Below are 27,930 nucleotides of genomic sequence, written 5' to 3' on the forward strand. Positions count from 1 at the left end.
GGCCGCGCCACCTCCGCCGCCTCTGCAGCCCCGCAGGCCTCGGCGCTCGTACTCCCGGCTCTGCGCGGCTCGCGGCTCGCGGCCCCGCGTCCAGGTTCCTGCAAGATGACGCTCAAGGCGAGCGAGGGCGAGGGCGGGGGCAGCATGCGCACGGCGCTCTCCGACCTGTACCTGGAGCACTTGCTGCAGAAGCGCAGCCGGCCCGAGGTGAGAGGGCCCCGCGGTTCCCTGGGAGCAGGGTGAGGGGCCGGGACTCGGCTCCAGGCCGCGCCGCCCGCCGCGGGACCTGCTCGGTCCGTGGCCCGGCCCCGGGGGGGGGCTGCCCTCGGGATGGAGGCCGCGGCGGCTACCGGGGGTTCGTATGGAGGGCTTCAGGTGCGGTGGGTCGTTTCCCCCAGGAGCCCTCGTAGGTGGAAATTAGGAGAGGCCGCGCGGCCTGTACAGAGCGCTTATTAAGGTCAAGGAAAACTTCTTCGTGGACGGAAGGGAAAGGCTAGGGGAAAGACTTTAAGGAACAGATCGCAAAAGAGTCGGTCGGCTTGCTTGTTGAAATGCTTGTGTTTGGGTCAGCAGAAACGGTTGTAAAACCTAACTCTGCCTCTAAAGCGCTCACTCACCGTCCGTCTGCATTTAGGGAGGGCCCCTTGTGCTACGGTGCAGATGGGGTGGCCTGTGTGTATCTTCGGGTGGACAAGGAATGCACGGATTCCAGAGGTAATGGTGCCCTCCGGATTCCTGGGATGGGTGGCAGATAGCTGTTAACCTCTGCCCTCAAGGATGCCCGGAGAGGATGTTGAGCATTTCCGTATTATCTCTCATGGTTCTGAGTGTGGATTTCACCCAGCAAAATAAGGTTGTCTCTTACGCAGAGGTGCAGCCGCCAGAATGCTCACTCACTCCTCTGCAGGCTGAGGCTGGCTCCCACTTGGAGCCATCGCCCAGAATATAGGCCCAGCAGCCGCTCCAGGTCGCCTGGCCTTCCTCACAGGTTGGTGGTCAGGTACTACTAGTGAATGTCCACAGAGCGAGAGAGAGAGAGAGAGAGAGAGAGAGAGAGAGAGAGAGAGAGAGAGAGAGAGAGAGAGAGTGCGAGCCAAGCAGCAGCTGCACTGTCTACAGTGAGCCAGCCTCAGAAGTCCGTGTGAATCTCCTTCCTAGACTGCAGGATTTTTCAGGGCAGGCCTATTTCATGCTCACTACTTTTATTTTAAATGCCTAATAAAGAGGTCCTCAGAAATGTTTCTGAATTAATAAATGACTGAAGAGGTGGACAGAAGAGATTGAGCATAACCTTCCACTTCCACAGATGAGGACACTGAAGATTCACAAGGTAAAGCAAACAGTAGAGCTATAGACTGTTTGGGCTGGTAGCTCAAGGAAACAATTGATAAGCATCAGTGCAGTGTTCACACCTGTGTGTTGTTTCCAGTTACGATCGCAGTATTCTAGGCTTGAATGAGTGCCGGAATGAGCAGGTGGGGAACGCAGTATTGTTATTCAGATGGCAAGACAGAATTGGAAGGTATGTAGTGGAATATGCACTATGAGGGAATCAGGATCTAAAACAACCTGGCTCCCCATAGGCTTGGATTCTCTGTAATCAGTTCACTTGGCTGCGCCTTAACTTTTTAATAAAATCTCTTTATTAAATTTCCTTTTGGCAGCTTTACTGAGGTATAATTAGCATACATATAATTCATAAATTTATTTGGTCTGTTCAATAAGATTTCACAAATTCATACAGTCATGTAACCAGAAAGTTCCCTGGTGGTCCTTTACCCTCATTCCCCCCACCCCCGGAAACCTGGAAATCACCCTGGAAACAGAGCTGCATTTTGACACTATTTGACACTAGCATTTGGCCTTTTCAGGAGTGTGTTATAAGTGGAATCCAACTGTATGCAGTCTTTTCTGTCAGGCTCCTTCCACTCAGCACAACCAGAGCCCCATATATAACTGAAGGACCAGAGCTTGTGTAAACCTCTCGGCTCCTTAGGGACAGGCTTCAGAGACTGTGGGCCTTTTGGACGGAAGGCCCTAATCACTACAGTGCACCCTCTGAGTCAGCAGTTTTGGTGGAGCTGTGCATTTATCCTCAATTACTGCACATGGTCTACTGGGTAGCCAGTTTTGGTGTTCTTAAAGAATTTGAAGCAGATGAAAGAAAACTCGCTAAATTCTTGAATGGAATAGCACCCAGATCGGCCACTGTGCGGACACTGGAGGGAAAATCTCCAGCGGGTCCTTGAGGTTCACCTTCCCTCTGGGACTCCTTCCTTTGCTGCCAACACTAGGCTTTGCTTCTCGCTTGCCATGTACCCTTGGGCAAGCTTCTGGGCTCTCTGTGCCTTAGGTTTCTCTTCTCCGTCAAACGGACCTGTTTGGAGAGTTGTGGGGATGGTTACGTGAGGTAATGCTTGTCAAACACTTTGAACTGCACTGGTCCGTCCAAAATCCCCCTCAGAGCTGCCTGTCCCGTAGCATCAGCACATCTTCCCCTACGGGCAAGAAGCCCGCCAGCCTGTGACGTGGAATTGTTGGCTTTGACGGAATCGAGAAAATGGTGAAGCTGAAAGCTTCTTTTAAGGGGAATGCTTTCTGTAAAAGTTCTGAAGACTCAAAACCCAAAGTTTCACTTCTTTTTTTAAAGATTTTATTTATTTATTTATTTGACAGAGAGAGAGAGAGAGAGAGAGAGAGAGAGAGTACAAGCAGAGAGAGGGGAAGAAGCAGGCTCTGTCCCAGGGCGCTGGGATCATCGCAGATGCTTCACCGACTGAGCCACCCAGGCGCCCCTCAAAGTTTCACTTCTGATTATAGTTCACATTTAATATTGAAAAAGGATGCCCCGCCTGGGTGGCTCAGTCTGTTAAGGGGTAAATGTCTGCCTTGGACTCAGGTCATGATCCCTCCCCCTCCTTCAGCAAAGAGTCGGCTTCTCCCTCTGCCCCTCCCACCACTCATGCTCTCTCTCTCTCAGATAAATAAGTAAAATCTTCAAAAAAAAGAAATAATTTCACAATAGATTGGAACTGTAGCCTGTCTCCCGTATTTAAGTATATTTCTTTTCTTGGAGAAACTCATAAGCTATCTCTGGCCTTGTTCTTTACAGCAGTGCTCACTAGTGCACATAAAATTGGTTGAGGAATTCCTCTTGCATTCTGCTCAAAACAGCACTTTGCCCATGTACTAAATCCCTCAAAGTTCACTAACAAATAAGTCAGGCCCCAGGCAAGCTTCCCCTAAGATCTGTCTGATGATCCGTAGGGGGCAGATGCGTTACCCCACGCTGGTAGTCGTCTGTTCTGACCAGTCTGTTGATTGCCTACTACATTCAGGCCTGGTTCTGGAGCTGAGAAGTCCAGAAGGGAGGACACAGAGGCAGGTGTAGAGTGCTGTAAAGCTGTCAGACCTTGAGTCCTGCCGAATCTAGGACGTCATTGGTGAATGGTGCTCCAGGCCGGGGCAGCTGCTTGTGCAAAACCATTGAGGTTCTTGCCAGAGTGTGACACCCTGAGTGTGATCATTTTTCGTTGTGAAAACTAATACACACCCCCCCCCCAGTTGTGTCAATCAAAAAATGTCTTGAGACACTGTCAAATTTTCCCCGGGGCAAGGGAGACAGAATCAGTAGACATTTCGTGGATGCAGAGATTTCACCCCTAAGCAGTGAATTGCTCAAACCTTTCAGTGTTGCTAAAACTGGAGGACCCTGAGTGTGGAGTGTAGGAAAGCAAGAGTAAATGCAGCTCCAAACTTGTCTGCAGGGCAAGGGAAGTGACCCCGAGGGCAGGGAAAACAGGAAGAAAAACTCTGAATTAGGGAACCAGAAGTTTCTTTTTTTTTTTTTTTTAAGATTTTATTTATTTATTTGAGAGAGAGAGACACAGTGAGAGAGGAAACACAAGCAGGGGGAGTGGGAGAGGGAGAAGCAGGCTTCCCACGGAGCAGGGAGCCCGATGTGGAGCTCGATGTGGGGCTCGATCCCAGGACCCTGGGATCATGACCTGAGCCGAAGGCAGACGCTTAACGACTGAGCCACCCAGGCGCCCTGGGAACCAGAAGTTTCTTTTCTGATGCTTCACTTTTTCCTTTTCCTTCATATCAAGAAATATACATGCATACATACATATGTAGGTTTTGGCTCAAGAGTCACCTTCCCTGCGAGGGAAGAAGCCTTTGCCTCTGTACCTAGTACACTGGGTAGATAAAGTGCATTGGAAAAGGATCTTTAGAGACTTGACCTTTGGATTGATTGATCTGTGTGTTCTCAAATGGATTTAGTGCCTGAGAAACAGTGCACCTAGTTAATGTATGATTTTAAGATAGTTCTCGCCAGAAACTTCTGGCTCCTGGGCTTTCCTCTCCCCAGCTCTTGTCATTTGTGGTAAAAGTGCTAAGCTCTTTCTAATAATACCGTAGAGTACTCTTGGTTCTCTCAGTTTCTCTTTTTTTCCCCAAAGTGGAATAGATCTTGCCCAGGTTGATGTGGGGCCGCTCCCACAGTCTGCCGTCTGGGGATGGCTTGGCTTCTTGGCCTGGCCTTCTCCTAAGTCTCTGCGTGGAAACAGTTGGCCAAGAGCCTAAAAGTAGGCTGAACAAATGTTTGTTCTTGCCTGCAGTCGCTGTCACTCATTCTTAATGCGATTGTTTGGATGAAAAAGCCAGCTTTAGTTGCACTGTTTTATTCACCCGCACCCGCGCCCACCCCGCCCCCCAGCCCCGCCAAGTTTGTTTTCATTTCTTTTTAAGTCCCAGCTTCCTTTGAACCCTGCGGCAGATGTTTCCTCCCAGTCCAGCAGTTCCGGTAGTTAACAGCCAAAAGGCTGCAGACCAAAGGCCGGAGGCGTTGGGGGGTTGCTCCCCAGTTTCTGCAGCCCGTGAGCTGAGGGGCGAGCGGTCACCCCTACCCAGAGCCACTCCCCCCACCCACCGGGAGATGAGGGTGGTGAGCTTTCAGTTGGAAGCAAACTCTAGGGCATTTGCCTAATTTACTTGTTCAGCATTGCTCGTGTCACTTGGCAGTCATGTGGCAGTGGTGGCAATGGTGGTGGTAATGACTCAGGAAACAGCAGCACGTGCCTCACGAGTCATTCATGTCATCAGTGAGTGTGGAGCAAGCTCCTGGTGTAGGTGCCTGTGTGGGACTTACGTTCCAGCTCAAGGAGACAAAGCGAACAGAAGAAACAATCAAATCTGTATCTCCCAGCTGTGGAAACAACACAAGTTAGGGCAGATCAGGGGGCCAGGACAGGTGTCTGGTAAGCAGTAGGTCAAAAGATGGGCAAGTTAAGTATCCCGAGTGGAAGGCCAACACCTTCCCCTTTCTCCTGGGTTCAGTGTGGGCCACTTGTGTAGCAGGAAGCCTGGGATGCAACTTCATGGGACGAAACTTGTGTCTGGATCGCAATGCTTGTCTGGAGAACAGACTGCTCTTTCGTCTACCCCTAGGACTTCCTGTCGTCTTCTTCTTTGTTCCCCTGAAGGTGCCACCCTCCTCATCAATCAGAAAGCCTTTGTGAAGCTCCATTTGCTAGTTCTGAAGAAAGCTGAAAACCATGTTTTGTGTCCTTTGAGTGCTTACACTCTTAAGACAACCTTAAACTTGATGGAGGCTATCTTTTCCATTTATCATTTACGTTGCATGAATGAATGAATGAATGAATGAATGAATGAATGAATGAATGAATGACTTCCCCTTATAGTAATGAGCTGCCCAAGGGCAGACAGCATGACTTAACTATGTGAAGATGTCCTGCACTTCATGTGGTCACAGACCCACAGATTGAATTAAGGAATCACCTCTAGAGTGTGTGTGTGTGTGTGTGTGTGTGTGTGTGTGTGTGTGTGTGTGTGTGTGTGTACACAGACATCAAGTGGAAGTTTATGTCTGTAGATCCTTGTTCCCACAGTTGTCTGTTGTGAGGAGATACAGGGGCTGCTTGGAGGAACTTACTGTGAGGTGAGATTGAAGAGTAGTCTAGGGAAGTTTCGGTAAAGACATACAGGAAGACAGGGTTGCTCAAGGACAAGTTTGCAGTGGAGAACATTGTGGTTTGATTTTAGAAGCCTTACTATTACACGTCGGTAATAGCACATTGAAGATTTCCGTTTATCTTAGTCATCGTTCGCAACTTCTGGGTGAGTGTAATAGTGACTCTTAGTCATCGCAAAGAACATCTTGATGGGTAAGCACATTTGAAAGACCAACCTTTGGGATAGCAGCTCTTGAACTTTTCTGACTGGAATGTGTTCTGCCTCCGGTAAGCTTTGCTGAGTCCTTAATTTAAAGGCTGACATGTTAAAAACAATCTTTGCAATAAAGCTGAATAAGAAGAATATGAGGTAAGTGTGCCGGTTTATCAGCCTGTTCTAGGTACACTATCATGTAGGCTTCTTCCCATTTCAAAGGTCAGTTTGTATTCTGTGGACTGAGACTTTCTAATCTGTCACTCTTCAGAACAGTGTGCAGGTTGCCACTGAGTCTGGAAACACAGGTGAATCATCGTAAACACTTTATTGACAGTACGTTACAGCACATGATAAAATAATATGAGCCATGTTTCCTGACTTTAGGGCCACCTACGGTTAGCAACGCACATAAATGGTAGTTGCTGATAAACCTATAGAATTCATTCCTGAGTCGAGTTTTCAGCTTTTCTGGCCCCACAATTAGTAGTGGTAAGAAATTCATAAATGAGGGTCAAAGAGAATCCTGGGTTTTATTTCATGCTCTGAGGCCAGAAAATTGACACTTGAGCTCATCATTTTTTTGCAGCAATCACATGCGGATGGTAAGAACATCCAGACAGCACAGATGGTGAATTTGAGAAGAGGGAGTCTTCCTTCCAACATGACACTATTTTTCCTCTGGTTTTCTTGAGTCTACTCACTTGAAATATGTAATGTCATGCCCTATTGCGGGGATCTGTGGCAGTAGCTACTTCGCTTTGAGGAGTGTTAACCACATGGTCCCGGGTCACCATGGGCCATACTTTGAAGAACTGTTTGGTCACTGTGTGTCGTGGCCTCTTACTTTCCCAGAAACCAATCCTGTACACCACATAGCTCTCAAGGATGTCTTGTCGGTAGTCATTCTTTGGTTCCAAGCTCTCTTGGTTCTAGTTGTTGGGTTGCAAACAAGTGCTACTTGCCGGCCATTTTGCTAGTCATTTTGTGCAAATAAGTTCAGTTCTGTCTACTAGGAGTTCAATAATAGTACAGTATCAGGACCATGGAATCGACACGGGTACAAAGTGTGAGTGTAGTTCTGTGCCATTTTGTCGTGCGTGTGTGTATAACGGCCACGCCAGTCAAGGTACAGAACTGCCCTGGATAGTCACGTGTCTCCTCATTCCTGTCATCCTTAATCCTTGGCGACCACTAATCTGTTCTCCCTTTCTATAATTTTGTGATCTCAAAAATGTGATATAAACGGACTCATAATATGCAGCCTCTTGAGATTGACTTTTTTTTCACTCATCAGAAAGCCTTTGAGATCTATCCCAAGTTGTTGTGTATATTAATAGTTTCCTTTTTATTGCTGAGAAGTGTTTCATGGTATGGATGGACCACAATCATCTGTTGAACTGATCACCAATAACTTTATAGCCATTCTGGTTGTTTCCAAGCTTTGGCTATTGGGAATAAAGTTGTTATGAACCTCCACATAGAAGTTTTGTGTGAACATTTCTCTCAGGGTGCTGTTGCTGGGCTGGGTCCTGTTGCTGGGCTGTAAGGTACTTGTTGTTTTTTAAAAGATTTTATTTACTTCTTTGTCAGAGAGAAGGAGAGAGCCGGAGAGAGAGAGAGCGAGAGAGAGAGAGAACACAAACGGAGGGGAAGGGCAGAGGGAGAAGCAGGCTCCTGGAGGAACAGAGAGCTGGCTTCTCCCTCTGCCTTTGCCTCTCTGTCTCTCATGAATAAATAAAATCGTAGAAAGTACCTAACTCTCTTCCCAAATGGCCATGCCATTTTACATTCCCACCAGGAAGGATGAGAGATTCAGTTTCTTCGCATCCTCACCTGCGTTTAGTGTTGTCATCGCTTTTATCTTCGCCATTATGATAGGCGTGTGGTGGGATCTCATTGTGGTTTTAGTTTGCATTTCTCCCTGACGGCCATCCTTCCTTCCTTACCCTCTTCAGTGATACCTGTTCCGGTCTTTTGCCCACTTTTTAAAAAGATTTATTTATACATTTGAGAGAGAGTGAGCAGGCGTATGCAAGTTGGGTTGGGCAGAGGGGAAGAGAGAATCCCAAGCAGGCTCCACCTCCAGCTCGGAACCCTATGTGGGCTGATCCCAGGACCCCGAAATTATGAGCCCAGTGCCCTGAACCAAAATCAAGAGCCCAATGCCCAACCCACTGAGCCACCCAGGATCCCGGTCTTTTGCCCATTTTTTTAATTAGATGGTTTTTATTTTTTTTAAGTTTTTATTTAAATTCCATTTAGTTAACACAGTGTAATATTAGTTTCAGGTGTACAGTGTAGTGATTGAACACTTCCATACATCACCTGGTGCTCATCACCTTGATCCCCATCACCTAGCTCACCCATCCCCCACCCACCTCCCCTGGGGGAACCATCAGTGCATTCTCTATAGCTTTTCTTTTCTTCAAGTTTTCTATTTAAATTCCAGTTAACATACAGTGTACTATTAGTTTCAGGTATAGAATTAGATGGTTTTTAGTGTTGAGCATTGAGCATTCTTTTTTTCTTATTTTTTAAGATTGTATTTATTTATTTGAGAGAGAGAGCGTGCGCACAAGCAGGGGGAGCAGCAGAGGGAGAGGGAGAAGCAGGCTTCCCGCGGAGCAGGGAGCCCGACCTGGGGCTCGATCCCAGGACCTGGGATCATGACCTGAGTTGAAGGCAGACGCTTAACCGACTGAGCCACACAGGCGCCCCTGCGCATTCTTTATATATTCTAGATTCTAGTCTTTTGTTGGCTGTTTGGTTTGTAAATGTTCCCTCTCATTCTGTAGTTTGTCTTTTCATCCTCCTCACACAGGCCTTCACTGAGCAGAAGTTTTAATTTTTAAGAGGTCCAAATGATCAATTTTTCCTCTTCCTGCATTCGGTGTCAGGTATAAAAACTCATTGTCTAGCCCTAAATCCTGGTGACCGTCTGCTATGTTGTTTTCCTAAAAAGTGTTAGAGTTTTACACTTTACTTGTAGGTCCATGACCCATTGTAAAGGTGTGAGGTTTAGGTCAGTGGAGGTTTGTTTTGCTGTAGCACCATTTATTGAAACGACTACCCTTCCTCCATCGAATTGTTTTTACACCTTTGTCAAAATCACCTGGGCGTATCTGTGTGGGTCTATCTCTGGGTTCTCTATTCTGTTCCGTTAATCTGTGTGTCTCTACCACACAGTCTTAATTACTTGCAACTATGTAAGTCGTGCAGGTGTGTAGACTGATTCCTCGTACTTTCTTCCTTTTCAGAATTTTTCAGCTATTCAAGGGCGTGTGCCTTTATATAACATACATGGTTTTTTTAAAAAGTCATCCAGAGGTACGTTTAATGTAACCCAGATGGATCAGGTGCATGAAGCCAGTTGTGTGTAAGAAAAATAACATCTCAGGTACAGGGGAATCAGCAGGTGACCCTTGGCTTCCATACCAAGGAGTAGGAAGTGAGCTGGAGAGCACGTGGCCACCTGCAGGGCACAGCCACCCTCAGCCTGGCTCAGCCTTGCATGGCCATGTGAGCAGTGCCAGGTCTTCTGAAATTTCTAAGGAGAGCTTGGAATCTTCTGGGTTTTACTAAATTAAAGTATGTGGTCAAAATAAAACAGATTTGTGAGCTGTCCATTTACAATTTCTGCTTTAAATTATACCATTATTCATGTATCATCCCACTCACTGTAGAGAATACGTCTTGCCTCCCCACTTTGTAAGGTGACCAGATCAGTGGCCCCTTCCCTTCATTTCCTTTCTCCTGTCAACTTCTGTCATGGTGTTGACATATACAGTCTGTTCTTCAACTATGATTGCTTCATGATTTGTCTATAGGTAGATTCTGAAAAGGGAAAGTCAGTAAATGGTTTTTATATTATTATAACTGACTGCCGACCCAACAGCTTTATCCCATTTCTCCCTGATCTTTTTTAAGATTTTATTTATTTATTGGAGAGAGAAAGCATGACAGAGAGAGAGAGAATGAGCAGGGGGAGCGGCAGAGGGAGAAGCAGGCTTCCCGCCTGCTTCAGCAGGAGCCCGATGCGGGACTTGATCCCAGGACCCCGGGCAGACGTTTAACCGACTGAGCCACCCAGGGGCCCTCCACTTCTCCCTGATCTTGTTTGGGATGGCAGGATGCCCAACTCAGTTCTTATTTTCTGAGCTCCTTTGGCAGCCCAGGACAGCCACGCTGTGCAGCTCTGGCTGAGGAGACATGAATAGATGTCCACTGGCCTGGTCCTTCTTCCTGCCTTGAAAGTGGAGCTGAGGGCCAGATTGGTGGCGTTTTGGGAGCTATTTTCCCCTTAAGCCTCATTTCTTTCGTTTTCTGTGCAGGGACTCCTGAGCCCCAGCCCGTTGTGGTCTGCTGGACGGCACAGTCTTCCGTGGCTGATTCTACTATGAGCAGGTTCCCGGCTCTGCTGTCCCAACTCTGCTCGATCTATGACCATTTCCCTATCTCCTTTCCATCTTCTAGAAAGTTATTGATATCTGTCATCCCTGAAGACTTCCTCGTGTTTTCTTTTTTTGTGGGTTTCTCTTTCCCTTCCCCCTTTCCCCGTTTCTTTCATTTACACAGGCTGCCAACTTGAACCTGAATCACAGTCACTTAGGACAAATTTTACCTTGCCAGAATAGAAAGCATTGTGCTTTGTAGCACTTTTGGGAATAATAGGTTTTCATTTGCCTGTATAGAAATTAATTAAAAATGACGGGATGCGTGAAATTTTGAATGCTGCCGATTTTCTTCAGCAGCGTCTAAGGGTGATCTGTTTACTATCCTCGTTTTGCCAGTGAGGAACCTAAAGCACAGAGAGATCAAGAAAGTTGCCCAGAGTTACCCAGCCGTAGTTAAAAGAGTCAGGGACTCAAACCCAGTGGGTGTATAGTTCTGTGAAAAGGTTTGCTACGTGGTGTGTGTACATCAGGACACCCCAAAACCCATGCAATGGTAACTGTATTATTAGACCATTTCCTGTAGGGTGCCTTGAAGTTATATGAAGTTCTGTACTCCCAGGCACCCCAAGTCTATTTTCTAAATACAATACAATTCTATTTTCATAGCTAATTCTCTAGGACTCATGTGACACCCCCTACTGGGTGTGGCTGGCCATATTGCTTTTGATTTACTATTTTATCTGGGGTGGGTGGGGGACACATTCAGAGGTTTCCACTTGACCTTCCCCACTGTGACAGCTCTTACCGCTAGCTCTGGGCTACATCAACATTACCGGACTAGAAAAATGAGGAAGAAGCAACAAAGGAGACTGAGAGGGAGCCCTTCAGGAACAGAGACTGATCCATGTTGCGGTCTAGCAGCCCAGTTACTCTCTTGGTGTCTGGTATCCAGTGGATGGCTGTGCCAGTTTACTCATCGTACTGTTGATGGACTTTTGACGTCCTTCCAGGTTTGGGCTTTTAAGAAAACTGTTGGGCTGAGAAGGATACAACACCACTTCCATGGGATTCCTACCAAAAATGTACAACCTCAGCCTGATCATGAGAAAACATTGCACAAACCCCAGTTGAGAGTCTATAAAACAGCAGGCCTATCCTCTTAAAAATGTCAAAGTCATGAAAGACAAAGAAAGGCTGAGGAGCTTTTCCAAATTAAGGGAGGCTAGAGATGTGAAAACTGAATGCAGTGCATGATCCTGGATCCTGGATCCTGGTCTGGGAAAGAATATATATATACAGGACATTATAGGGGTACCCGATAAGATCTGAAGAGAAACTGAGGAGCAGATACAGTATTGTATGAATGCTAAATTTTCGTTTTTGAGAAAGTTTTTGCTCTCAGAAAACACACGGAAGCATTTATGGGTTAAGGAGCATGAGGTCTTCGGATTATGTTCAAATCATTCCAAAAATTAAATTTTATAGTATTTTCTTTTACAAAATAGTGCTGCAATGACATCACTATGCACATCTTTTGGTGCACATGGCACATGGCCGTGCATCTCTGGGGAAGGGCTCGGATGTGGTAGATGCTGTGTCTCTGCACTTTAGGTTCTGTTGTCTGTCCTCCTGCCGGTGCCACCGTGAGTGCCAGTTGTCTGGGAGAAAGGTCACAGTGCAGATATCATCTTGGGATGGTGGGAGGGGTGCCACTTGGGTTCAGTGGTATTACTGTTATCATCATAGGCCAGGGGCTAATCCTAAATGCCTAATTCTCTTCCTGTTTGTAGCAAAGACATAATTGGTGAGAGGCTAATGCTAACCTGAACCATCATTGCGCAGAGCATGAGGATGCTTGAAGGAAGCCCACCCTGGATCTTGGCTATAGCCTGTGCGTGTGTGCACCATACAAGTACATGGCCCCTTACCAGAAACCCTTGGTGCGGCACCCTGGATATCAAACTCATTAATATTTCTGCAGCAAACTGGATAAACATGTCTGTTAAGTTGGATAATAACGTTTACAAATAGCCTCACATCAGAGCCTTTTAGATTTTAGAACTGTGGTTACAGACTGATGGCAGGCCTCTGCTTTGTTGTTTTGACCTGACAGGCTGTGTCACACCAGGTGAATGCCGTGACTGAGGACATGTACACCAATGGTTCTGCTGCCCCAGGTAGCCCTACCCAGGCCAAAGGGCAGGAGGTACGGAAGGTGCGACTCATACAGTTCGAGAAGGTCACAGAAGAGCCCATGGTAATCCCTTATCATATTCTAACCTCCTGCTTACTCCCAACCCCTTGAGTCCCTGGCTCTCATCCCTCCCTCAGGTCTCTCCTCCTGGCAGCTTTGACGCCCATTCTAGTTGAGTACCACCCAGGTACAGATGAAAAAATCTTTCTCCGAAGAAATCACCTTAAGTTACCCTAAAGATGGCTGTGCCATTTGTCTTCATTGCAGGGAATCACTCTGAAGCTGAATGAAAAGCAGTCCTGTACGGTGGCGAGGATTCTTCATGGTGGCATGATTCATAGACAAGGTACCCTGGGGGGCTCCTAGGTCGTGTTTCACTCAGAGATTAATCATTTACCTCCTATTCAGTGGTGAGGGTCAGGAAGCTTACAGTCTTAAACCCAGGAGCATTTTTGTGTGTATGGCAAGAGATTTTCTGTGGCTTAATAACTGGCTTCTTGTCTGAATTGCCCAGTGCCACCATCTCTCCCTCTGAGCATTCTTACACACCCCTTATACCAAAATTTTTCCAGTTGATATTTGAGCAATTAGATATATGCAACCCACTGCATTAGACTTTGAATATGTTGCAGTGAAGGAAACAGACCATCTCTACTTCCTGGAGCTAACAGTTAAATTGAGAAAATACACACATTAAACAAATAATTACAGGTAACTGTGGTATCTTCTTAATGTGAAGGTGCCGTCAATTTTCAGATGCATCATTAAATAGCTCTTATTTGTGGCGGGAGTTGGGGTGAGAGAACATTAAAATATGACATGTTTTTAGTAGCTGACGATAACCTGATTCATTCCACGCTTTGAGCCCTACCCTTTTATGTTTAGTTGGGACTTTTTTTTTTATCTAGAGTGGCACAAACATTCGTAACTACTCTTCACATAGAATCTAACCATTGATTAACTCTACCATTAGGTGGCATTTGTGGGTTTATCTAAACAACAAAGAAACATTACACTTGCTGTGGATATGGTGCTTTTATTCTGCTTGGTCGACACAACTGTCAAGGGCCGGCCTTGGTACATTCCCTTCTCCCGTGGAATATGAACATGCTCTAGGTCATGCTTTCTTTTCTGTGGTGTCTTGATTTCTATTGACAGCTCTTGTTTTAATGTTTATTCTTTGTGGACTGATTTTTCATTTTGTGGTAGGCTCCCTTCACGTCGGGGATGAGATCCTAGAAATCAATGGCACAAATGTGACTAATCACTCAGTAGATCAGCTGCAGAAGGCGATGGTGGGTATTTTCCATGCCATTATGTTTGTGAAGTGTGGATGCACGTTGGTGTCAGTGTATGTCATTTTTCTGTCAAGTCTTTATACCTCATTGAGGGGACTCTTACCACTGCTAATCTTTATTCTGTGCAAGCAATGACAGTTCTCTATTTTTATCTAGCAAATTTCTAAAATAAGGTGAATAACCCAGAGTATCTATCTAGAAAGAACATTGGACTGGGTGTCAGAAAGCGTTGGTCTTTAATGGCAGCTCTAAAACCCTACTCTACTTCATTCTAGCCATGATTTTGAACAGGTGAATTAATTTCTCTAAGTCATCTGTAAAATGAAGATAGGAATCCCTATTCATAGATTTGTATGAAGAGTGGATGGGATATTATAAATGAAAAGTTGAGGGGCGCCCTGCGGGCTCAGTCAGAAGAGCGTGCGACTCTTGATCTCGGGGTTGTGAGTTTGAGCCCCACATTGGGCATAGAGCTTACTTTAAAAAAAACTGAAAAAACCCCACATGGGGTAGTTGGCCAGAATGTGGCTTTTCACTTGAGACAGAGATAAGGAGACTGAACCTTGGAGAGTTTTGAAACTTGCCCATGGTCACATGGCTGTTAAACGATAGACCTGGGATTTGCTTTAATCAAAAGTCCTCGTGGGGCGCCTGGCTGGCTTGGAGCATGTGACTCTTTATCTCAGGGTTGTGAGTTCAAGCCCCGCTTTGGGTGTGCAGATTACTTAAAAATAAAATCTTTAAAAAAAAAAAAAAAAAAGCCCTTGGGAGGTACCTGGCTGACTCAGTCTGAAGAGCATGCAGCTCTTGATCTTGGGGTAGTGAGTTCAAGCCCCACGTTGCAACTTGTAGAGTGTATTTAAAAAAACAAACAAACGAACAAACAAAACAACAAAGCCCCCTCTGGACTTCTGCTTCTGGCTAAACGAAGTAACAGGGACCAGATTTACCCTGCCTTTTGAAACAACCAAAATCCAAACATCCGTGTACCTTTATTAAGAGCTTCAAAATACTTGAAGCAAAAACTGGTGGAACTGCAAGGAGAGAAAGACAAATCCGCAATATTACAGTCCGAGAGTTCAGTCTCTCTCTCAATCATCAACAGAACAAGTAGCGAGAAAATCAGTGAGGCTGTAGAAGCTGCAAAGAACCCTACAATGAGGAGGAACAGGTAGAAGACTTCATTTCCCCGAGGTGGAATTGCTGGATCCTATGATAGTTCTATTTGTAATTCTTAAAAAAGATTTTATTTATTTATTTGACAGAGAGAGACAAGCAGGGGAAGCAGAAGGCTCCCCGCTGAGCAGGGAGACCCGTGCAGGCTGATCCCAGGACCCCAGGATCATGACCTGAGCCAAAGGCAGGTGCCCAACCAGCCGAGCAGGGTAATCTCTTTATTCTAAGAGGAAAATGGGCAAAGCAAATGAAGAGATAATCCAGGTGTCCCGTTCTCCCTCTGCCCCTCACCCTGCTCATGCACGCTCTCTCTTTGGCAAATAGATAAATAAAATCTTTAAAAAAAAAATAAAGGATGTCTCTTGCAGCAGATGATAGTGAAAAAAAATTGGCAACAGGTGACATGCCCAGTAATGAGGAGTATGGCTGAATGAATAGCATGTTTGTTAAAAGCAAACAAAAATACATATGAATATGGTTATATGTGTAAATATTTGGAAATGTTTTCTTTCGTGTCGAGAAAGGTATGGGTATATGTGTGCCAGGGTTCCTTTAGGTTCATCTGGAGACCTTTTAGGGTTGAGTGTGGGGAGAAGGGAAAATTATTAGCTTTTTCTTCATTATTCTTTGTGCATCTCCATGTTGTTACACTGGTTTATGGGGCACATGAGACTTTGATATCGAAGGAGGAATTGTCCTCAAAATTTCAAAGTGTGCAGTAAAGATGGGTGTTGGGAAAAAAAACTTTTTGGGGACTTTGAGAGGGGAAATAAGACTTTATGAAACCCCAGATCCATCTATAATATATCCATTATAATTTCTTTTTTAATAGAAAGAAACCAAAGGAATGATCTCATTAAAAGTAATTCCCAACCAGCAAAATCGTCTTCCTGCACTACAGGTATGTGACACCATTTTCTCTGTTGTGTTCTTTGATATTCGATTGAGATGACATGATTTTAGTTTTAAGTTCTCAGTATATCACAAGTGTAGCTGCCTAAACTAAATCGACATCCATTACAAACAGGCAGTCCTTCTTTCTGAGTTGCTTGTTTGTAACCGATGTGAAAGGAAAGGGTAATCTCTTTATTCTAAGAGGAAAATGGGCAAAGCAAATGAAGAGATAATTCATAGGAGGAAAAATACAACTGGACATCGAACATATGAAAAGATAGCCAATTTTACCAGTCATCAAATAAACACAAAATAAAATGTGCAGTATCATTTTTCACCAGCAAATTGGTGATTATTTTTTTTAAGATTTTATTTTAGAGAGAGAGAGCACAAGTTGGGGGGTAGGGGCTGAGGGAGGAGCAGAGGGAGAAGCAGACCTCCCCGCTGAGCAGGGGGCACGATGCGGGGCTCGATCCCAGGACCCTGGGATGGTGATCTGAGCTGAAGGCAGACGCTTAACTGACTGAGCCACCCAGGTGCCCTGCAAATTGGCAAATATTTTTTAAAACAGTAATAGCCCAGTGATTAATAGTGCCAAAGGGAAGAAAGAGTCTTTTTTTTTTTAAAGATTTTATTTATTTATTTGAGAGAGAGACAATGAGAGACAGAGAGCACGAGAGGGAAGAGGGTCAGAGGGAGAAGCAGACTCCCCGCCGAGCAGGGAGCCCGATGCGGGACTCGATCCCGGGACTCCAGGGTCATGACCTGAGCCGAAGGCAGTCGCCCAACCAACTGAGCCACCCAGGCGCCCAGGAAGAAAGAGTCTTAAGAGCACTTACTCAAAATTCATTGAGACTCTACCTCGTACACATCACTTCGCTAGAAACTGGAGGTGATATAAAGAGAAATGGGTCCATTCCCAGTCCACAGACAGTTCATCATCGGTACAGGAGAGAAAGTGTTTGGATAGGGCCTTGGCAGATGAATGTATATAAAAGTTTCTAGCACAGATCATTTATGTTATTGTGGCAAAATTTTCTTTTTAAGCAAACTTTTTAAATCGAAGTTTGGGTATATGTGGGTGTATGTATCTATTACAAAATACACAAGTCGTCAGTATAAAACTAGAATGATTTTCACAAACTGAACCTACCCATTTAACCAGCACCCAGCTCCAGAGACAGAACATGGCTAAGAACCCCTGGACCTGTTTCCAGTTACCGTAACCCTAACTTCTAACATCAGAGACAGGTGTGGCCCCTTTTTGAAATGGATGTAAATTGAATCATACGTTCACTCAGTATGTCTGTGCTGTTGCCCAGTGGCTCCAGACCCTCACCGGTACCTTTTCTTCATTTTGGCCGTTGTGGTTTTGATTTGCATTTCTCCGATGACTAATTAGACTAAGCTCCTTTTTTTTTTTTTTTTTAATGTTTTTCTCCATTTGGATGCCCTCCTTTATGAAGTACCCATTCAAGGCATTTTCTTACTGATTTGTAGGAGCTCTCCATGTATTCTGGATAAGCATCTTGTCCTGTGTCTGTATGAGACTCGCCTTAGTTTTTCAAATTATGTTTGGAAAAATTTACCATCAAAGCCAGTGGGGCCTGTGTGCATGTGTGTTTGGGAGCAGGGGAGGACAGTGTTCTGTAACGGCTTTCAGTACTTTCTTGTAGAGATGTGAGTGCTCATATTTTCAATTTCTTGTGTCACTTTTGGGAAACTGTGTTTTGTAAGGGATTTGTCAAGTGTATTCATGTGAAGTTGTTCACCATATCTTCTTAGAACCTTTTAAACAGGGGCGCCTGGGTGGCTCAGTCGCTGAGCGTCTGCCTTCGGCTCAGTTCATGTTCCCGGGGTCCTGGGATCGAGCCCCGCATCGGGCTCCCTGCTCGGTGGGAAGCCTGCTTCTCCCTCTCCCACTCCCCCTGCTTGTGTTCCTGCTCTCGCTCTCTCTCTCTCTCTCTCTCTGTCAAATAAATAAAATCTTAAAAAAAAAGAACCTTTTAAACATTTCTAGGATGTCTACCTATCTTCTACACATTGATTTTTATAGTTGGCCTGGCAGTGTATTCAATAGATGACCATACTTAACTAATTCCTCATTCTTGGAAAATTAGCTTGATTCCAATATTTCTGTCTTGTAAATAATGCTGTGGTGAACATACTTTTCCAGACATCGTAAGTGACAACTTGTGCATAGAAGGGGATCGTGGAGACAAGGGGTATCCACATTTTAAGACCTTTGGCACATTCATATTGTTGATTTAACATACCATGAAAAGACTTCCCACGGAAACATGCCTTTCCGATAGTAGCTCCTTTGTTCTCCAAGACAGACAGACAGTCAGCCCTAGTAACCACTAACATGTTGGAGGGATCAGGTCCAACCCCAGTTTCAGTCACTTCTCCCTGCTGTTCACTCAATCCTGAGCCTATTTACTTACAGCAGAACTTGCAACCTGAATGTGCTGGTGTCGGCATCTCTCAGTTCCCTTTGCCTTATTTTTCAGATGTTCATGAGAGCACAGTTTGACTACGATCCCAAAAAGGACCATCTGATCCCTTGCAAGGAGGCGGGACTGAAGTTTGTTACTGGGGACATCATCAAGATAATCAACAAAGATGATAGTAACTGGTGGCAGGGGCGGGTGGAAGGTTCCTCCAAGGAGTCAGCAGGCTTGATCCCTTCTCCTGAGCTGCAGGAATGGTGAGCCACTTTTGTATGGGTGAAACTTGCCAATGCGAGGGACCCATGCTTGCCACACACACGATTGCTTAGCTTCAAAAACCTGTCGCCTCATGTGTAGTTTCTGTTCCTCGACCTAGCCAACCTCCAGCCTTACGTGGCATCATGGCTGAGGGGGCAACAATAAGCCAATGGGCTAGGCTCGGAAGCCGTTACAGGTAAAGGAGCCCGAGTGAAGAGTTCTTCATTTGTCTGTGGGCCTCTGTTTCCTCAAATGCTTTCCCTTTGGTTACAGAGCAAGGGACAGCACGGGGACCGGAGCCCTCCCTGGTCTCCTGCCTCCCAGGCTAATGCTTCTGAGACCCGCAGAAAACAGTCAAATGTGAAATATGTGTCCTTGATGCAAAAATCCCAGCACGTAGAAAAAATAAATCCTGCCCCTGAGTCGGATTGCTCACTTAGTGCTGGGTTACAGTACCTGGCCCTAGGTGTGCCAGACCTCCCCCTGCAAAATAAGTCCAGTGTAAAGACACTGTACAGCCTCAAGGGAGGGGGTCCTTTTAGATTTAAGCCTGAATTCTGGTTGACCTCATCTCTGGGGATGACACAGTGGGAATTATAAACGTGGCACCAAACCACAGGAAGTGCCATATAGAAATAAACTCTTACAGTTAGAGGAACAAATGAGGGACAAACAAATCTGGCCGGCTCAGTCAGCAGAGCACGTGACTCTTGGTCTCAGGGTTGTGAGTTCGAGCCCCACGTTGGGGGTAGAGATGACTTAAAATAAAATCTTAAAACAAATTTGGAATTAGAGCAGCAAATGAAATATAGCGCCAACCCTGCATGATAATGGTGAAAGACCCAGGTAACACGCTGTGAAGAACATCGCGGGATTGGGGGCAGATGGCTGAGGAAGACCCAGTAGCACGGCGGTATTCAAACAGGGGGCTGCAACTTAATGAGGTGTGCAATCAGTGTAGTGGGTTGCAACAAGGATTTCTTTTGAACAATGACATCAGGTAGAAGTATTGGAATATATTTCATGTATCTAAGAGAAGGTATTGTTTTATGAAGCTGCAGTTTTAGTTGTATATGTGATGTGTTTGTATGTTTTATTTATAGATCGATCTGTGCAGAATACATGGCTGCATTGTACAGTATATTTCCTATAATGAAGTAGGGCCATAAAGGTTCAAAAACCAGTGAACCAGAGTGTGGGTTGTGTGTGGAGACTGCTGAGGTTTACGTGTGTGAAGGCAGCAGACAATTCATGGCGCTCCACGCGGCCTGTTAGGCACTCCGTAGACATTGTCTGCAGCTCCCACAGTGGCTCTGCAAACAGGAGGCTCAGAGAGGTGGGTGCCATCCAGACTAACACAGTGATGGCTTCTCAGGGCACAGTCGCTTCCCTTGCCTTTCTGGAGAGTTCTTATGTGGGCATCCAAATACCTGGCATTGGAAATGTGTGCAGGCGGAAGTGACCCCCCCCCCCGCCATCACACCCTCCCCTCAGTGCAGCCTGACCATTCCAGCTGGGCTCCTTCCACTTGTTTCTTTGTGTGCCCGTTGGCTCCTCCATACCAGTCTAAACCCTGCTCATCACAGACCCAGAGCTCACAGAGAAGGGGGTGGGGGTGGGAGAGCAGGAGGGAGAGAGGGCAGCTGAGGGGGTCCTGGCAGAGACACACAGAGCAAGAGAATGAGGGGGGGAATGTGAGAGAAACACAGAGATTGGAGAGAGAAGGAGAGATCCACACAGAGGCTGAGAGAGAGAGAGACACACACACACACACACACACACACAGATGGGGGAAGTAGGGAGGCAGAGAGGGACAGGCTGAGAAAAGTAAGGACGGGCCTCAGAGAGTGAGGACTGAGAGGGTCAAGGACAGCACAAAGTTTTTAGGAGATTGGTCTGGAAGTTGTCTTTTTTTTTTTTTTTTTCAACATTTTATTATTAAGTGATCTCTACACCTAACGTGGGGCTTGAACTTACAGCCCTGAGATCAAGAGTCGCAGGCTCTACCGACTGAACCAGCCATGTGTCCCTGGTCTGGAGGTTTGGTGTAGAAGGGGAAGGGTGACCCTAGGGGCTTTTACGCTGAGGTTCCCCTGACATTCTGGGTCTTTTCCTGCCAGGCGAGTGGCTAGTGTGGCTCAGTCTGCTCCAAGTGAAGCCCCCAGCTGCAGTCCGTTTGGGAAGAAGAAGAAATACAAAGACAAGTACCTGGCCAAGCACAGCTCAAGTAAGCTTCCTGGGCTTCCTCTCTGCCGGCTCCTGGCAGCTAAAGGGAGATGGTGTCGTGCATGGTGGACCATACGTCACACAGGAAGTGTGCCATTTCTTCTGGTTTTCTTTTATTACAACATTCATCTTTCCAGTACCTGTGAAGGAAAGCTAGTGGTCTGCTCACACCCGCTCATTATGCTCACTCCTCAGGTAACCAACCGAACAGCCTTCCAGACCTTTCTCAGTGTGTCAGTGCCATCAGCATGACCAGCTCATGGTCTGAGCAACCCCAGAAAACAGCATGTTTTCCTGAGAACTAATTTTGGTTTTGTTTTTTACCTACTGTGGTAGGTAATATAATATACTAAAATTATAAATGGATTCCAGCAGATTGTAGGTAACAGTTGAATAATCTCCCATTCGGCTCACCCTCCCTAGGAGGGGGCTGGAGTGCAGGGCAGCGTGATGTTACTGAAACTATGGAGAAGAGAGAGGAAAAAGGAGAATATGGGGTCCAGAAAATTAGAAAAAATACTAAGAGTCCCAGGAATTCACTGACAGTCATGTTGAGTTCAGATGGAGGAGGCTGGGAAAAGCAAGAAATCGACCCAAAGGAAAGGCATCCATGGTCCAGAAGTGGTGTACTTCTGGACGCCCTGTCCATCATTCTGTCACTGGCGACTGGTTGTGCCTGACAGTGTCCCAGCTGGTACAGTGCTGGTAAGGTTAGGGGTCTCACTGCTTTTCCATCCCAGCCCCTGTAGCCCATCGTCTACCAGCGTTCGTCTTCTAAAACCAAAATACAGTCACGTCACTTCAGTGACTCCAGGCCCAAGTCCTTTCTCCCCAGCCTCAGCTGCCTTCACGCCAGGCTGACAGACTTTCGGCTCTTTCCCACCTCGCCACCTGGACCACGTTCTTCCCAGCTGTGGAAATGAACATGGCTTGGTTTTCTTTGTCCCTAGTTTTTGACCAGTTGGATGTTGTTTCCTATGAGGAAGTTGTTCGGCTCCCTGCATTCAAGAGGAAGACCCTGGTGCTGATCGGTAACTTCTTGGTGCCCGCCCCCCTCCCCATGTTGCTTTGCTAGTTAGAGTACATCTCCCTCCTTACGGTCGTGCCCGCAGCATATGATGCCCCCTTCTCCCTCCCTGCCTCAGGGAAAAAAAAAAAAAAAAAGGCAGTGAGGACAGTCTCTTGGGTTCTCTGAATCCTTACAGGTGTTCCATCTGGATTTGCCTCACAAATGCAACTAAACCTTACAAGTTTTTCAGCAACTAATTATTTTAGGTGGGCAGCTCACCACCCTGTCTTTAGAGTTAAAACAGTTGCTTAGAGGAAATTATTAGGGTTCCAGAGGAATTTCCAGTAAAAACACTGCTTTAAATTCAGTTCCACTGGAACGCCTGGGTGGCTCAGTGGGTGAAGCATCTGCCTTAGGCTGAGGTCATGATCCCAGGGTCCTGGGATCGAGCCCCGCATCGGGCTCCTTGCTCCGCGGGAAGCCTGCTTCTTTCTCTCCCTCTGCCACTCCCCCTGCTTGTGCTCTCTCTTTCTCTGTCAAATAAATAAAATCTTTAAAAAAAAATCAGTTCCATAAAATCTTTAAAAAAATGATAAAAAAAAGGGGGGGACACCTCGGTGACTTAGTCGGTTAAGCATCTGCCTTCTGCTCCGGTCATGATCCTGGGGTCCTGGGATCGAGCCCCCACATCGGGCTCCCTGCTCAGTGGGGAGTCTGCTTCTCCCTCTCCCACTCCCCCTGCTTGTGTTCCCTCTCTCGCTGTGTCTTTCTCTCTGTCAAATAAATAAAATCTTAAAAAATATATATTAAAAAAATAAATCAGTTCCATTAATTTTGGAGAGCTCAGTAAAGCAAATATCTTTAGAAAAGAAATAGAAAACCCATGTGTTAGCTGGCTCCTCTTTGGAAACAACAGTTATGTTCTGAGTCCTGACCCTTAGCCTGTAGAGCCTTGTCTCCCAATGGGGGCCTTGTCCACTCCCTGACCCCAGTCTGGAAGCCACACCTGCTCACTCACTCACCCGCGTCCCATTTCTAAACCTATCCCGACCTTTGACTTTGGGGAAAGAAATGGAAGCCTTCGTGAGAATAATAGCAACCTGGTTTCTGTCTTTTCTCCCTCCCCAGGAGCCAGTGGAGTGGGTCGCAGCCACATTAAGAATGCCCTACTCAGCCAGAACCCGGACAAGTTTGCGTACCCTGCCCCATGTAAGTACCTCTGCGCTCCTTGGAGGACAGGTGAGCACCATTCTGAGATACCAAAGTGGTCTTTTCTATGTGTGACTTTATTTGAAATGTTTGATTATAAAAACAAAACACAATTTGGAAAGATGCAAATGTGTACATATAACCACTCCAGCTAACTATGTTGGCTATTCTTTTCTGTGCTGTTTGCCTGCATAACAGAAGCAGTTGAAAATACTTTTATCCTGCTTTAAATAAGCAAGCAAGTAATATTATTGAAAACATGTATGACTGGGGCGCCTGGCTGGCTCAGTTGGTGGAGCGTACAACTCTTGGTCTCTGGGTTGGGGGTTCAAGCCCTACGTTGGGTGGAGATGTTACTTACAAATAAAATCTTTAAAAAATTATTACTTTTTTCATCTTACTTTATATTATAAATATTTTCTCATGGGCCTAAATCCCAGTCCGTTGAGTGGCTATACTGTAATTTCCTTAGCTATCCACTATTGCTTGACATCTAGGCTGCCTCTAATTTTCCTGAAATGTCTTCTGAATCAAAGCAGTGCTCAGGAAAGGCACAATCTCAGCAGTAGGATTCTTCTCAATAGAACGATCAGGCCAGTGGCCAGGTAGGGAATCAGACGACTGCGTTTCCAGAAGTGAATCTGCATAGTATGATTGTGTATATTCCCAGGACGAGATCCTGCTTATCAAAGTAGAAAACTGGATTCTGAATCTGGTATTAGTATTTTTTTACTCCTTGCCTCTACATTTTGCCTTTAGGGATAAGTGACACCTAACTAGGGGCAGAAAGCAGATGGCCCTGGGTTGAGGAATGAGTGGGGAATTCGGAAGTAGAAATAGCCACTGAAGAAGAGTTGTTTCACAAGATGGGAAGAGAGAGGCATGTGCAGTTGTGGATTGACAGGCAAGCAGAGAATGCACAAGACAAGGGCATAGGGGGCTCAATAAACATGGGGTGCAGGAGAGGTCCACTGGGGAGGAGTGTGAGGGGTTAGGTTTCAAGCTGTGATTTCTGGAGCATGTTATTTATTTATTTATTTATTTAATTTATTGGAGCACGTTTTAGAGGACAGTTTATATGAATAATAGTAAATGTTGTGACTTAAGAATATCCCAACATTTAACAAAATGAGTTTAAACCAAACCAGAGTACTCTTCTTTCTAAGCTATAAAAAGGAAATTTTACATATGCTTTCAAGAAATCCAAACCCCATAGATCTGCTTAAAAAATATAATCAGGGGCGCCTGGGTGGCTCAGTCAGTTGGGCATCTGCCTTTGGCTCGGATCATGATCCCAGGGTCCTGGGATGGAGCTCTGTCAGGGTCCTTGATCATAGGGGAGCCTGCTTCTCCCTCTCCCTCTGCCTGCCGCTCCCCCTGCTTGTGCTCTAACAAATCAAATCTTTAAAATATATATATAGTCAGCTGTCATTTCTCCAATTCTGAGCTCTAATTCCTGGGGTTAAGAGATGTAACTTCATACAGGGAAAGGGATAGGAATTTTCTACATTGGCCTTTGCCTCTTGAAAGTGAAACACATTCTGGATGGACAGGGCATTTCCTGCTCTGCATCATCTATTGTCAGCCCTTCGGGATCCTGTGGGAGAAACCCCCCCTATTAAACTCTCTGCACCAAAGGCAGCTGGCATTTACGTACAGATACCATGGGCCGAGCCCCTAGGAGATGGTGAGGACCCCCAGTTTCGTCAGGGATTTGGGTTCTTGTGCAGATACAACACGGCCACCCAAGAAGAGTGAGGAAGACGGGAAGGAGTACCACTTCATCTCCACCGAAGAGATGACCAGGAACATCTCTGCCAATGAATTCCTGGAGTTTGGCAGCTACCAGGGCAATATGTTTGGCACCAAATTTGAAACCGTGCACCAGATTCATGAGCAGGACAAGATTGCCATCCTTGACATTGAGCCCCAGGTGGGTAGGCCTGACAAGGCAGGCATGGATGAGGTTTGGTTCACGTAGTTTCACTGGGGTCACCTAAAACCACAATAGTACCAGAAGTGATGGAAATGACTGGGCTTGGTGATGCTCAAAGACATGTACTAGAAGGAAGCCCTCATGATAGCTAACTCTGGTCCTTTTCTTCCTTCCTCCCCTTCCTCTTTCTCTAGACCCTGAAGATTGTCCGCACGGCAGAACTGTCACCATTCATCGTGTTCATCGCACCTACTGACCAGGGCGCTCAGGTGGGAAGGACAGGGTTACGCAGGGTGGGTGGAGGTTCATTCTCCAGGTTTGCCCGGACTGGGACATCAGTCCAGAGGTCAGCTTGTGACCATATCTCCCATGAGCCTCCTGGCTACTGCTATCCTTCTTCCTGCAAGGCCACGAAGCCAAAGGACATGGGCACATTTGATTTACTCAGCAGACATGTATTAAGCCACTAGGTAGGCCAGCACCCATGCTAGGTAACGGGGACAGAATAAATCAGACAGTCATAGTTCCAGAAGTGCTTGGGGTCCAGCGGCAGAGATGGGCAATTTGGCAGATCCTGACACTGGTGCGACATGGGCTCAAGTGGGAAGGACAGAGGCAGCATTGGACCCACCACACCCACCGCCCAGGGGTGTGGTGTGGCTGTGGGGAGAGGGGAAGAGCTAGGGGACCAGGGATACACTGAAAAGCCGCTCCCTGCTCACCACCCGAGTTCCTGCACCTGCTCTCACCAAACACAACAGAGAAGTTGCTGTGTCGGCGTGGCTGCGCGGCCTCCGTTATGCACACTGGCAGGATTGTTTCCTTCCGACCGCCAGACACTACTGCACTCTGTGGCCTGTGCGTGTGGTATTTCACACAAGTGCAGCTCGATCTATAGGAGAAGCTCCAGGCAGGATTGCCAGGTCCAAGGATGCTTGCAATGGGAATGGAAAATTCCCTGGGAGATTGCTTGTTTCCCTGGGCCAGGAGCATGTTATCCAAAGTTTCATTTGTTGACCAATCTACTAGAAAAATGTAGTCTCGCTGTACTTTTATCTCTGTTAAGTGGTTGCATGTCTTATCAGACTATTGAGGGCTATTTCTATCTTTTCAGCAAACTGCCTGGTCCTGTCCTTAGCTTATTTTTCTTGGGTTATTGGCCTTTTTCTTACTGCTTTCTAGGAACTCTGTAATCGGGTAATTAGCCCTTTGTGACATCAGTTGTAAACATGTTTTTCCCAGTTTGGCATGTCTTTTGGCACTCATTGCTGTGCAAACATCTTTACTTTTATGGAGTTACCAGTCTTTTCATAGCCACTTGTTTGGGATTCTAGAAAGAGGCCTGGGGTTGTAACTCACCCTTATACCTGTCCCAGGATTGCAGCTGTGGTGGTGCTGGTGGTTGCGGCAGTGGGGAGATGCTGCTCACATCCATGCCACAGCGACGGAGCTATTGGTCTTCTGAGCTCTGATGATTTATCATCAGGGTTAGTTTGAGATCCTCTAGAATCGCAGTGCTCCGAGTGTCTCTATACCCTACTCTATTAAACATTCTCAAGGAAGGTCTTCAGGGCTGGAGTCTTCAAGCAGGTGACTCTGAGCCAGGCAGTGGTCACCACAATCAGGGTCCAGTTAAAAACCCATCACTGACCTCTTGGGCTGCCATGCTGTGGGGCCTGCTTCATCCATGCTTCTCTTTTCTTTGCAGACGGAAGCCCTGCAGCAGCTGCAAAAGGACTCCGAAGCCATCCGCAGCCAGTACGCACACTACTTTGACCTCTCGCTGGTCAATAATGGTGTTGACGAAACCCTTAAGAAACTGCAAGAAGCCTTTGACCAGGCATGCAGTTCTCCACAGTGGGTGCCTGTCTCCTGGGTTTACTAAGCTTGCAGAAAAGGGGCAGCTACGCTATGCCCTTCTCTAGCAGTTTGAATTTCATTCTCCTTGCTTTAACACAAACAGGGACACTCCACCCAGTATGTCAGCTTCCAGTGCTCTGCATCTATCCTAATTAGGCCAGTGGGTGTCAGTCTTGTTCAAGTCCCTTGGCTGGGCTCCGATTTTCCTGATCGATGGAGCCCCATTGATCAGGGTTTCAGAAGGATCTCTGGAACTCTGAGGCCCAGAGTACTATCAAAATGCAACTGCTAATCAAAGATGGTGCACACGGAGAGGAAAAGGCAATGGCCCTTGTTCTTTAAAGCCTGTGCTCCTTCACCTTTACACTGGGCATCTCATGTGTCTTTGAAGCATCTGTAACCTCAACTTTCTAAAATGCCAAAATGAAGCGGCTGTGCAATAGAATGATGTCTGCTCTAGGGACACCCTCAAAAGCAATAAAAACGTTGCTGTGTTAAAATGCCAATACCTTGTAACTCTCTGGGTTTCCACCTGCACGAGTCTCTGGAGAGGGAAATGGCAGCACCTGTCAACCCCTTAGGACAGCATGAATACCAGTTGCCTCTCCTGGGTTCAGAAGTCTCCCTCAAGCACACAGAGGTCAAGATAACCCACCCTCCCATGAGGGGGGTGTGTGCTGAGCAGGGCGCGATCTGGTACGTTACGTGTGGACCTGAACACACACACACAGACATGTAACCTATAAAGCAAGTTTGGGAGCAAAGGTGTGATCATCCCATTTCTACTCCATGGGGAGAGTGCTTGGAATGCTTTGCTTCCGCTTGCATCTC

At 46.3% G+C, this 27,930-nt stretch overlaps 1 protein-coding gene across 2 annotated transcripts; it reads left to right on the top strand.

The window, feature by feature from the left end:
- Nucleotides 1-27,605, top strand: MPP1 (MAGUK p55 scaffold protein 1). Of its 2 annotated transcripts, none has more exons than XM_028094899.1 (12): nt 1-207; nt 12,700-12,843; nt 13,048-13,126; nt 13,990-14,075; nt 16,087-16,155; nt 18,662-18,858; nt 20,980-21,086; nt 22,036-22,116; nt 23,223-23,303; nt 25,034-25,236; nt 25,434-25,508; nt 26,948-27,605. In XM_028094899.1, the coding sequence occupies exons 1-12, from the start codon at nt 106-108 to the stop codon at nt 27,122-27,124; spliced, it is 1,401 nt and encodes a 466-aa protein (XP_027950700.1). In that variant the 5' UTR covers nt 1-105; the 3' UTR covers nt 27,125-27,605. The 2 variants fall into 2 exon arrangements, with proteins under 2 accessions (XP_027950700.1, XP_027950701.1); XM_028094900.2 differs by lacking the exon at nt 1-207 and adding an exon at nt 6,185-6,263.
- The last annotated feature ends 325 nt before the right edge of the window (nt 27,606-27,930 follow it).

Source organism: Eumetopias jubatus, unplaced genomic scaffold, assembly GCF_037043125.1.
Source record: "Eumetopias jubatus isolate StellerSeaLion01/CBP00866 unplaced genomic scaffold, mEumJub1_p1.0 scaffold_60, whole genome shotgun sequence".
Classification (NCBI taxonomy): domain Eukaryota; kingdom Metazoa; phylum Chordata; class Mammalia; order Carnivora; family Otariidae; genus Eumetopias; species Eumetopias jubatus.